The sequence below is a fragment of the Ursus maritimus genome, unplaced genomic scaffold, assembly GCF_017311325.1.
Source record: "Ursus maritimus isolate PB19 unplaced genomic scaffold, ASM1731132v1 scaffold_5, whole genome shotgun sequence".
NCBI lineage: Eukaryota > Metazoa > Chordata > Mammalia > Carnivora > Ursidae > Ursus > Ursus maritimus.
Window position 1 is genome coordinate 64,228,633 of NW_024426663.1, and position 13,460 is coordinate 64,242,092.

At 38.7% G+C, this 13,460-nt stretch overlaps 1 protein-coding gene across 1 annotated transcript in view; it reads right to left on the reverse strand.

The window, feature by feature from the left end:
• Positions 1 to 11,894, reverse strand: part of CCDC192 (coiled-coil domain containing 192) — a 189,141-nt gene extending 177,247 nt beyond the window's left edge. Inside the window, exon 1 of the mRNA XM_040622707.1 lies at positions 11,796 to 11,894. Coding sequence (XP_040478641.1) covers positions 11,796 to 11,894 — 99 coding nt within the window. The remainder of the gene's footprint in view (positions 1 to 11,795) is intronic.
• Between the last annotated feature and the right edge of the window lie 1,566 nt (positions 11,895 to 13,460).

Genomic DNA, 13,460 nt, shown 5'->3' on the forward strand with positions numbered 1-13,460 from the left:
TTAGAAATTTAGTCCATTTTATTTAAAGTAATTACTGATAGATATATACTTATTGCCATTTTGTTAGTTGTTTTCTGGCTGTTTTTGTAGTTCCTCTCTGTTCCTTTCTTCTTGCTCTCTCTCTTCCCTTCTAATTTGATCACATTTTTAGTATTATTTTATATTCCTTTCTCATTTTCCTTTCTGTATTTACTATAAGTTTTTGTTTTGTATTTACTGTGAATTTCACATATATCACCCTACATATCTAACAGTCTATTTTAAATTAATAGCAATTTAAATTTAAGCACATCCCAAAACTACATTTTTTGTTCCCTCCACATTTGATGCTTTTGATGTCACTTTTTACATCTTTTTATTTTATGTATCACTTAACTAATTGTAATTTTAGTTAATTTTACTACTTTTGTTTTAACCTCCTTAGCAACTTTATAAATGGTTGACACTATATTTACCTTTTCTAGTGAGATTTTCACTTTTGTATTTAACTAGTGACACTTCTTTTTAGCTTAAAATAGTCCCTTTAATACTTCTTGTAAGGCCAGTTTGGTAGTGATGAACTCCTTTAGCTTTTGCCTGTTGGAAAATTCTTTATGTCTTCTTCAGATATGAATGATAACCTTGCTGGGTAGAATATTTTTGGTGGGACATTTTTTGTTTTTTAGTTTTTTTTCATCACTTTGAATATGCTATTCTCTTCTGCCTGGCGAAGTTTCTAGTGAGAAAACTGTTGATAGCCTTATGAGAGTTTCCTTGTACATAACAATTTGTTTTTCTCTTGCCGCTTATAAGATTCTGTCTTCATCTTTAACTGTTGACATTTTTATTTTAATGTGTTTCAGTGTGGCTCTCTTTGGGCTCATTTCATTTGAAACTTTCTGGAATTCCTGGACCTGGATGTCTGTTTCCTTCCCTAGGTTAGGAAAGTTTTCATCTATCATTTATTTCTTCAAATAAGTTTTCTACCCTTTCTGTCTTCTCCTTATGGGACCTCTATAATGGGAATGCTATTCTGCTTTATGTTGTTGTAAAGGTCCCTTAAGTTATTTTCATTTTTTAAAAATTCATTTGTCTTTTTGCTGCTTTGTTTGGGTGAGTTCCACTACACTGTCTTCCAGCTCACTAATTCAATCTTCTACTTCATCCAGTCTGCTGTTGAATCCTCTAGCATGTTGTTCCCTTCAGTTATTGTCTTCCTCCGCTCTGTGACTTCTGTTTGGTACTTTAGGTTTTCTCTTTCTTTGTTGAAGTTCTCACTGCATTCAGCCATTCTTTTCCTGAGTTCAGTGAGCATCTTTATGACCATTACTTTGAATTCTTTATCAGGAGGGTTACCTATCTCCATATCATTAAGGTCTTGTTCTTTTGTTTAGAACATATTTCCCATTTCCCTATTCCTTCATTTTGCTTGACTCTTTGAGTTTGTTCTATGTATTAGGCAGAACAGCTACATCTCTCAGTCTTGAAGTAGTGACCTTGTGAAGGTGATAATTCTTCTCCTTCAACCTTGTCCAGCTCTTGGTTGTCTCTTGAACTTTTGTGATTATTTTAACTGCCTGACTTATTCTTGATATGCCCCCATTGTTAGGTGTGTATGAAAACTTATCAGTAATCCAAGGGGAGGAATCTCATTTAGCACCTGGTTTCAGATTGATTGGAAGTCAGACTCCAGCATCAGCTTTTAAAGTTATGCCAATATATACAGTCCTGTGGGACTGAAGTTGTAAGCTCTGCTGACTTCCAGACCAGGAGATCTAAACATGTCCTCTGGACAAGAGTTGAAAAATCAGGGCTCCAGACAAGTGTGTAAGTCCCTTTCTGAGAAGTCTTATTGAGGCCAAGGGGTACACAAGGATGGTGTCTCCCTGCTTACATTCCCTGGATACTTCCTTAGCCCTCAATGTGTGGTAAACCTGAAGCCTATTTGTCAGGCTGAAGCTCCAGACTAAGAAAATAGGCATTTTTCAAGAAAGACTGAGGGTGTCTTTTAACCTGCTGTCTATATGGTGCCCTGAGAATGGTGTCTGACAAGAACTGTCTTTCTGGTTGTTACAGTCCTGTGGAGCTTTGGAGCATCCATCCTCAAGACCACCAGGTGATCAAGGGATGTCCCCTGTGGGAACTGCATGCACGCTCTGGCTTTAGCAAGGCCGCTGAAGAGTGTAGTAGGCAGGACTTCAGGAAAGCAGTGGGGATGTCTTGATTGTGTATACTATGGGCTTTAGCAATGAAGCAAAGGAGTACCTTGTCTGTGAGAGCATGCTGGCTTTAGGATGGGAGTAGGAGAATGGCACAACTGTTTGCACTCACCTGCCCCAGCCAGAGATCCAGGGAGCCTGCAACCAACTGTGCTCTCCTGCCTCAGCAAATGCCTCAACTGCTCACCCTTGGCTGTGCCACCAAGGCGTACAAGAGTGCAGTATCTGAGTTCATCCTCTTGCCCTAGCAGGCTCTGTGGAAAGTGCAACAGTGGCGTTCCCCAATGCCTCTATGTCTGAGTAGTGTCTCAGCCATCCCCTCCCCACCCCCCACCCACCTGCCAATGCCTCAACATGACCAAATGAATCTCCTTCACATATAGTCTAGGTACTTTTCAAGCTATGTTTTCACTGGGTCTTGGGATGAGTGAGACCACATGTGAGCCCTCCAAAAGGGGAAATTTCAGTTTCCCCTGGCACTTTGGGATTCTTGGACATCTGCACTGTTGGTTTTCCAAGCTAGATATACTGGCAGCTCATCTTTCTAGTGCAGATCCCAGGGACTGGGGTGCCCAATGCAGGGTGCATCAATACCTTGCTCCTTTAGGAGACATGCCTGTCTGGTGAGGTTCTTCCCTATTGTGTTTGTGGCCAGGGGTGAAAAGTTTATGAGACTGTGTTTCTGCCTCTCCTACCCCTGTCTTTTGGTCCTTTGATACTTTGCTTTAGAAAGTAGTTCATCTAGTTTTCAGATCTTTTCAGAGGGAATTGATCCATATGTAGCTGTAGATTGGGTATGTCTGTGGGAGGAGGTGAGTTCAGGGTGTTCCTATATTGCCATCTTGGACCCTCTCCTTCTAAATTCTTTTTATATCTGTCATACTTACAAGTAAATATGGTATCTAAGTTTAGAAATTTTTAGTGTCTTGGCCTTCTATTATTTGGACATAATATATGATATTTTCAAATTTGGACATCTTATTAGATATCTGTATGTCTCAAGACTTCTGTAAATTGTGATTTGTGTCCTTTGTCCATTTTCTTTTTAAGGGCTAATTTTTTCCTCATTGATTTATATGAGACCATAACATACTAAGAATATTATGCTGTGATAGATGGTACAAATATTTTCTATTGCTTATTTTGAATATTTATAAATGCTTCATAAGTGTGTTGAAATAGTGGTAAGTTTTCTTACAAGATATAGAATTTTCAGAGACTAAATTAGCTTTTCATCCTTGTGTATTAATGCATAAATTTGTCCAAGGAGAGAGTCAACTTTTTGAAGAAGCAAACTCTAATCAAACTTGGAGAAACATTCGATTTCTCTGAACCTCATTAAGTACAGATAACACATCACATTGATTCAAATTATTAGACACATTTTGAAATAACTAATTGACTCTGATACTTGATCTAACACAAACGGCTCAGCTATTGACATGAAAACCTGGGGCTATTATTCCCAGCAGAAAATTTCAGTTTAACAAAGCTATCAAAACAAATTAAGCCGATGTTATTCTATCTGCCTGATGAGACTGAGGGCAGCCAGAGGCCAAACTTAATCCCTGAGAGCCTGCATCCTTGCGCTTCTTCCTCAGGGGTCACTCTTCCAGTCTCAAGGAGACATACTCCTTTGGGAAAGACTAGATTGAATAACTGTCCTAGCCCTTTGGGAGGATATTCTCAGTCAGGGAAATTTTGAAGTTTTGGAAAGTTTCTTTCTTCAGACCACAGCAATTGAAGTGTGCTCTCAGACTCAGAATGATTGATTAGATGGTCCGAAAACACACGTCCCTCTTGCCATGTCTTCCTCTGATCTAAACATTCAGGTTTGAGAAGTTGAGCAAATTTTACGTGAAAGTTGGGTTTACTCAGAATACCAATTCAGAGTAGCCCTGGAAGTAAATGAAATATATGTACTTAACTTTCATCTATTTAAATATGTATACATTTAACTTCTGTCCCATTTTTGTATTTCACGATTTCCTTCCTTCTATACATACAGACTTCTCAACATTTCCACCCTCACAGAAAATAAAATGTGTCAGCACTACACAGCACCAATTGGCATGCTTTCCCCAAATAGTGCCTGTTGTTTGAAACTTTTTGGCATTTAAAGATGCCAAATGGAGAAAAAAAATGTCATGGGCATTTGATGAAGCAAATTTGCAGACACTCAAATGCTTCAGCCACTGATGCCTCTTGGGGAAATTCTGAAAAACATCCTATCTGTAAACAATCTGTTTCAGTGCCACATGTTTTTTAAATTTCTTTGCCTGTTGACATTTAAAAAAAAAATAGAGGAACACATTTGCATGTGAAAACAGGACCTTTTGTTTCTTATACGTATACTTTATCATAGAGATTAAAACGGAAATAGTTCATTTGGGCCAACTGCTTGTGAAGGATCATTTTTTAAAGAACACTTCTTAGTTCTTTGGCCAACATCATTTTGAACTACTAAGATCTTTCTTATGGCCTCTGTTCTCAAGTTAAATAGAACTTATGATTAAAATGAGAATTCTAGAGCTAGTGTTTTCTTTTGTATCAATCTAGCATTCTTTTTCTTTTCCTTGGGTTTGATTCTTTTTTTTTTAAAGCTAGTTTTATATTGCTGTAATTTTTTTCCACCAACATATTTTTGAAAATTTTCCTAGGCTCATGATATGATTTCACTTCCTCAGCTTTTGAAGCTGCTTTAAGCCATGTGACTTCTTTGACTAATGAAGAAGTGGTGCATGTAACTTCCAACTGATGCCTCCTTCATTTGCTACCTTCGAGGACTGCAGAAGCGCATCCCTAGGTGAAGCTTCCATCCAGAGGGTCTCTTAGTAACTGTGATAGAGTCCCTCTCCGTTACAGCTTGGATGGATGTTGTGAAGAAGAAATAAATTCTTCAGATAAATAAAATATAAGCCATCTGCTGCCTGCAACTGATAGCATGCAAAAAAATAATGATAATCAGTTTAAGTTGAAATGAATTGAAGTTTTGGTCTTTCTTGAAGGAAGAAATGTCTTTCTCACCAGTTACAGGTCTACCGTCACTACTACCACTCAAGGCACTACTTGATCTGAAATCTCTGTTGAAGTTGCTTATGTATAACATTTAGGCTGTACAATTTAGGTTAGGTGAACTTGAGATGATTCTACAGGGACAGAGTGGGGATGGGGGCGGGAGAGTATGATATGAATCAGCCCCTCAATTATTGTAAGATCTCAAGATGAAAGAAGCTATATGAGAGGTTGAACTATGGGTAGAAACTGTAATGGATGAGTTATCTCACATCCCGGCAACTGGGAAGGTAGCATTACTCTTCCAGACAGAGTAATGTTAGATACTATCTAGATAACTAGCAGAGATCCCCAGAAGTAAAGACTCAATTTCTATACTATTTTTGTTCTTTTGTGGGAAAAAAAATCAATTTTTTAAATCGAATAAATGGACATTATCATACTTTATTAAATATTTTGCTTCCTTAAAGTCTGCGAACATATATTCATTAAATCTCTTCTATGAAGAAATTTTTCTCTGAAAGCCTATCAAAATTACAATGACAGTATCTATCCATCTTTTGTCTTGTCCTGTGACAGCACAGTGGCTGTTTTGCGTTTCCTATGAATTTCCATTTGCAAAACCTTTTGCATTAGGTTAGACCTGTTTTGATTTTGTGATTCTATTAAGTTAGGGTTCTTGGGGAGCAGCTCACTGGAGGTGACTCTTGGGAGTGATGCCTCTAAAGGGAAAGAGAAGCAGGAATGCAACAGAAGCCTCAGCAATTCTATGAGGACTGTGGATCGGGTCTGACCTTTCCGAATTGTCCTCTGTCTAAGCAAAGAGACCGGGTCCTATGGCCCTGCATCAACCAGTCACTGGACGCAAGACGATCCCATGAAGAAGGATGACTATGGGGCATCAGAGCTCTTTCAGCTGAAGGAAATTCCTAGAGAGAGACTCCGCTTTGAGTCATCATCAAGCACAATGAACTCAAAATCAATCCATCGATCTAAATGTAAAACCTAAAAATATGAGACTTCTGGAAAAAAAACAAGAGAAAATATTTGTGACCTTGGGCTAAGATTTCTTAAATCAGATGCCAAAGCCTGATCCATGAAAGTACAAAGTGATAAATTAGACTTCATAAAAATTAATACCTTCTGCCCTTCTAAAGACACTGTTAAGAGAATGAGAAGATTAACCAGAGACTGCAAAAGTAATTGCAAAACACATATTTGAAAAATTACTTGTGTCTAGAATACATGAAGAACTCTAATCCAATAATAAGAAACAAGCAATTTAAAAATGGACTAAAGATTTCAATATATACTTTACCAAATAAGACGTAAGGATGGCAAATAAGCACAAGAAAAGGTGCTCCACACCATTAGCTATTAAGGAAATGCAAATTCAAGCCACACTGAGATACTACCATATCTATCAGAATGGCTAAAACTTAGAAGGCTGACCCTCACAGGGTTGGAGAGAATGTAGATAAACTGAAACTCTTGACATGCTGGTGGAAATGTAAAATGATACCACCACTTTCAAAAACAGCTTGATGGGTTTTAAGAAAATTAAAAGTATATCTACCGTATGATTCAATCGTTTCACTCTTAGGTATTCACCCAAAGGAAAAGAAAGTGTATGTCCACACAAACACTTATATAGGAATGTTCATAGCAGCTTTATTTGTAAGCGTCAAACACTGGAAATAACCTGAATGTCAGCCAACAGGTGAAGGGATAAACATACATTCAATACAGTAGGATACTAGTCAATACAAATGAATTATTGATACACACTACAACATAGATGAAGCTCAAAATAGTTTTGCTAAGTGAAACAAGCCAGCAAAAGGGGTACATACTGTATGACTCCATTTATATAAAGCTCAAGGAAATGCAAAATAATACACAGTGACGCAAAGCTGATCAGTGCTTCCCTGAGAATGGTCTATAGGCAGGTGGGGACAAGTGGCTGAGAGAGATTACAGAGGAGCATGAGAAACTCCTGGGGGTGATAAACAGTTTCCTTCTCTTGACTGGTTTGTATACGTATGTCAAAACTCATCAACTTGTACAGTTCAAATTTGTCAAGTTTGCTTGACAGTAAAAGAGAGAAGGAAGGGAAGGGAAGGGAAGGGAGGAGAGGAGAGGAGAGGAGAGGAGAGGAGAGGAGAGGAGAGGAGAGAGGAGGGAAGGGAAGGGAAGGGAAGGGAAGGGAAGGGAAAGGGAGAAGAAAGGAGAGAGAAAGAACAGAGGAAAGAAGGAAATCCAAAATAAAAAGTTCTGAGACATCATTTCACACCAATTAAAGTGAAATATATATATATAATATATATATTTTATATATATTATATATATTATATATATTATATATATTTTATATATATATTATATATATTTTATATATATATTATATTTTATATATATATATTATATACATATATAAAATCCAATTTCCTAGAACAGCCACAAATCTTTATGTTTAAATATACATAGAAATACAGTTCTATACTGATCTCATTCTAAGAATAAATAGTAATATTTCCTTTAAATCACTTGAAATGGTCATTTAAAACACAAGTAATATATTAACAAATGATTTGAAAGTTTGCTCCTCAATGGGGAGAATTTTCTGAAGGCCATTTTAGAATATTAAAATTTAGAACTATAAGAATGCCACCAAATACCTGTTCCCTGTGAACATAATACTATATCATACCAAGCCTTCAAAGAACAGAATTTATACAATTTGACACAATTTAAGGCATTGCTTGCCTTCCCCAGTTTATCAAATGCAAATGCATTCAGCTACCTTAAGGTCGTTTTGGAGAGCTGTCTTTCTCTGTAGTGTGCTATGAATTTGACCTCACAAATTAAAAATTCAAAAAAAGTGCTTTCATATTTTTGGCACCTAAGATAATGATTCTTTAATGAAGTCATCGCTAAATTATAGCTTGAAAGCTAAATGGTTTATGAGGTTTTATAATAAGCTTAGTTTTGCACAATGAGCAAACTACTTCATACATATTCTAGCGTTAATGAATTCATACCCACATCCTCACTTTTGGAAGATGTCACATAACCAGTGAGATCATGTGTTTTACATCATTCATCTCCGTGTGTCACAGTTGGCAGGAAGAGTTCAGAGGGAGAAATCCTGAGCCAGGTATCCGGTTCAGGTCAAGCCTCCTTACAATAGAATTTTTATTTCCTCAACAGCTTCAAATGAGGTGATTTATATGCACTAGCTGTTCTCTGTCAGAAGATATTAAAATGCAGCAAAGGCAAGAGTTTAAATAACATTCTAATCCTCCAACAGGCCCAGAAGAATAGGGTACAGATAAACAGGGACAACCTGGCACCCGAGATGTGTATCTAAAAAAAAAGCTAACACCTCATGATTCCAGAATGTTCCTACTGTATGGTGCACACATATTCCTTGGTCACTCGATAGCTGAAATCTTTCTTGACCTCCCCGAATCTCAATTTCTTAATTACTAACATGGTAATAATTAGAACGAAAGTATCAATATGAGAGTGATGATTCTGAACCCACCGCCATCTGATGCTGTAAGGACAGAGGGACAGCCTCTGTCAATCACCTAGGACTATGCCTGGGGCTCAGTCCCTTTGTTCTATTTCAAACAATAATGACCGAGCGCTGCTTTGCTATCAGGGACTCTGTCCCATGGACACAGAGATGAGCAGAGAAAGGCCAGTTCTCCCTCGAAGCATGTAGTTTACCAGGAGAGTCCAAAAATTAAAGTAGTAATCAGAGAACAGTGTATTAAAGACAAACAGGAAACCACCATCTCCAGATAGGAAGGAGGAGCGTGTTTCACTATGCGTGGGTGGTGGAGACATTGTCACAGAATTAAACAGATTTCATCCTTCAATTTCAATGTCTTCGGCTAAAGCAAACTGCCACTGTTTAAAAGAGGCAGATGCAATCCACCTGCAACTGGTATGGACCTCATGGGACGGAGCAGAATGGGCTCTGCTGAGTGACCACTCCGAAAGTGGCAAGATCTGAAAGGCATTGCATGGTGAGCAGACAGCCTTAATTGTGGATGTCTTTTGGCCTGGAGGTCTCGAATTCTAACCTCCTCCAGCTCAGTGTATTCCTTTAGAAATGCAAAAACCCAGTAGAACACAGCAGAACCAGCTACTTGCAGCCCCAGGGCTCCCAACTGTATTAAATGTAAATTGAAAGCAGTGGATTCTGAACTCCAGGAAGCTAATTGGGAGCCCTGGGCAGAAATCCTAAATGTGGTAATTGGCACCTTGTCCTTTTCAGTGTCACACTCAGCCAACTAGAGGGTTACCTCTAGGGTGCTAATTGATTAGCGTTGTTAGAGGGAAAGGCAGTAAATGGAGATTGGTGAGCTGAAGTCTCTCATTTCTAAAACTGCAATTTAACTGCTAATCTAAGGGTTCTAAGAGGAGAAAAAAAATGTTTTCATATGGTACTGGTGAGAGATACTTTGTCTTTGGGCAACAGAATTGTAAATAGCTCCAACTTATGTATTAAAACTCTTCATTATTAGGCTTTTTTTTTTTTTTTTGCTAGCTGAAAAAAAGCAATGTAAGATTAAATGATCACTACAGTTAGCAAGTAGATTTTTAATAAAATTCATGTTCTGGTCTAAGCTGGTCTTCCTTGACTTCTGTTTCTTTAACAAAACCCTCCTCCTGAATATAATTATGGATTTGAGAGATAAGTCCTGTCTGTCTGGGGCCTGGTTAAATGAATGTACCTTAGAAAAGAAATGTCAATGTCTTTGAAAAAAATAACGGCAGGAGTACAATTCTGGATATGCGCTTCACTAGATGAATTGTTCTTAGCTGGTGATGCTGAGATGGGACGGGAGTGGTAGGGCAGAGCTGCTGAATCCAGAAAGAAATCGAGAAATCCAAGAGCAAGGCCCTCTGGCCCACAGGGGACATACTCTAGTGCACCCGTAGGTGCTTTACCAACCATTTTCACATCCCTAACATCATATTCGAAGTAGACTATTAAAGTTCGTATTCTGATTCTATGGATGAAATATAAGACCCTGAGAGTTTAAATGATTTGGTTACTGTCACACAGCTTGGAGGTGGACACTTGGGCCTGATTCCTAATCCTGTGCTCTTTCTTCTATTCCACACTGCCTGTACATTAGAAAGGGTTGTTCCAGAAATGTCTATGAAAGAGTCTAAGGGATCCTTACTAAAACTGAATCAAGGGTGTACAGATAGCTTATTTTTTTCTTTAAGGGAAATTCTCAAATTCTCTTACAAAAGTGGAGGACTAGTATAATGAGCTCCCATGTCCCCATCACCCAGCCGCAACATTCCTCAACAGCCTTCACATTTGCTACCTGAGGCCTGGACAGGTACTAGATGAGGCTCAGGTAGAAAGAACCTAGCTGTCCCAGGGCATAAGAAAGCTCACGGAAGAGACAAGATCTCAAGGGTCAGAACTAGGGATGTCATCAGCCCACGTGAAAGAACGTGAACTGGAAATATCTAGAATAGACTGTGATTTAACCCTTAGCCTAAATAAAATGCATAATGTGATTTACCCAATCTGTACCTTGTTTGAATTCCAGAATTTCCTCACATACAAGCAAATACTTTGGAGTAACCAGGATGTCCGTGATATTGTGGGCCACAGCACGGCGCACCTAACTTTCCTACTGCCCAATAATATAGCTTAGTTGGCACTCTACCCGCTTGGGAGCATTCTACTAGAAAAAAGGATATTCCATGATTTATTTTTAAAATCCTTACTAATAAAATGTGAAAGCAAAACTATATCAGGAAAATCTCAGCATTAATTAAAGAAGTTAGTTTTATTAACTGTAATGCTTTAAAAAAAAAGTCTTGCAAACTTCCATATCTTACCGGTTTTTTGTTTCTTTGTTGTGTATTTGACTCTGAACTTGCAGACGTGGTGCTGAAATAAAGTAAGAGTTTAGAATTCCAAAATTTTATTTCAGGTGTGCACACACTTGTATACACACACACACACACACACACACACACACACACATCAAATAGATCTTTACACTGTGACGTTGAAGATAATTGTCGTAAAGCATTTCCTCCAAATGTTAATTTCTGAACTTTTCTAAAGGAAATCAAAACTACGGAATGTAAACTTCACTCAAAGAAGATAAAATAGCCTTTAAAGGTTCTCTTGAGAATAAGCAGTCTGAACAGTACAGTCTGTTCTGAAAACCTGCAAAATCTCTTATTTCAACTAGAAAAAGGAAAAGTGGAAGAAAGCCTATCATCCTTCGAAACAGCAGACTTGAGGAATTCTTTGTCTCCTACACAGTTTGTCACTCAATCTCTCTTTCTGGGATCCTTTCCAGTAGTTTACAAACATGCTGTTATTTATTGCATCTTGAGCCCTCTTAACCCTTTACTTTCTGCTTGATGACCCTGATCCCCTTTATGACGAGGCTGTATTCTGTCTCTTCTCCTGTTTTTTGTTAAGGCAGCTCTCCACAGACTCTCACAAGCACTATTCCACAGAAACGGCACTTAATTCAGCAGCGATCTCCACATCACTATGTTTAGTGGTCCTTTGTCACATCTCACCTTACTTGACGCCTTTTGACATGATTCATCGCTTCCTCCTTGACAGGCTTTCTGCACTTGGCTTCCAGGGCGTCCTAAGTTCCCAGATTTACTTCCCATCCCACCTGCTGCTCCCTCTCAGTTTCCTTTGATGGTCTTTCTCTTTCCCTGAGCTGTCACCTTTGGCACGCTCCAAGGCTTCCTCTGTCCACTATTCATATCCACTCCATTGGTGACATCATCCAACCTCATGGCTTTAAATTTGTCCATGTGCTGAATACACTGCCAAATACACATCTCCAGATTTCTCCCTTGAATTCCAGATTCATTCATGCAATTGCCTTCTTGACATCTCCACTGGGATGTCTAATAGATATCTCCATTTCACCATTTCCAAACCTAACTCCTAGTTTCCACCCCCAATCTTCTGCTTGCAGTCTTCCCCATCTCAGTTGATGATGACAACATCCTTCCACTCACTCAGGCTGACACTTTGACTCCTCTTTTTGTCTCAGAATCCATATCCAACCCAACAGGAAACTCTTGGCTCTACAGTCAAAATATATCCAGTAGTTGGCCAACTCTCACCATCTCTACTGCTAACACCCTGATCCAAGCCTCACGCTACCATCAGCTCCTGCCTGGATTATTGTATTAGCCTCCTATGGTGCTCTCTGCTTCCATCTTTGCCCATTCCATTCTATTTTCAGTACATCTACCATCATAAAAATTATTTCACTCATCTGCTCAAAACCCTCCTGTAAGGGATCTCATTTCATTCAAAATAAAAGCTAAAGCCTGTATAATGGCATATGAGGTCCTACAGATGTCTCACCCATTCACCCTTCCCGTCCACTGTAGGATTCCATCCCACCCCTAATTCCCTTTCCCATACAACTCCACCTTTGCCTCTCTGAATTCAGCTGATACTCTCCTCAATCAGTCCTGCTGGCTTCCTCACTGTTCTTCAACCTCTTCATATAGGCTCTCATCTCAAGTCCTAATGCCAGGCACATGTACTCCATACTTGTCTGCTTGACTCTTTTCCACTCCCTTCTTATCTTTGTTCAAATATCCCTTCTCAGTGAGACCTACCATATGTACCCTCCTTTAAAATTGACCTTTCGGGGTGCCTGGGTGGCTCAGTGGGTTGAGCATCCAACTCCTGATTTCAGCTCAAGGGTCATGAGATCAAGCCCTGAGTCTGGCTCCACACTCAGCAGGGAGTCTGCTTGAGATTCTCTCTGTTCCCCTCCCTCTGTTCCTCCCCGCCCTTGAGTGCTTGCTCTCTCTATCTAAAATAAATAAAGCTTTAAAAAAAAATTAACCTTCCTGCCTTTTATCCATCCTCATGACCTTGCTTAATTTTTCTTTGCTATGCTTACCACCTTCTAGAATACCATGGAATTTGCTTATTAATTATTTTTATTATGTCTCTTCCCAACTGAAAATGCAAACTTCTTGAAGATAGGGAATTTTTTCTATTGTTATTTTGTTACTCTTTTCTTAGCATCTTGAACAGGGCTAGGATAGTCCATAAATGTTTTTTTAAAGAATGAATAAATAAATGGATGATGTAGTAAACCCCCAATCTTAACTTCTTGTTCTGCTGCTGCCAACCAATAAGCCTAACTTTAAAATCGCAGGGTACTTTTATTATTTTCCATCCTACTGTCTCCCTAAAGA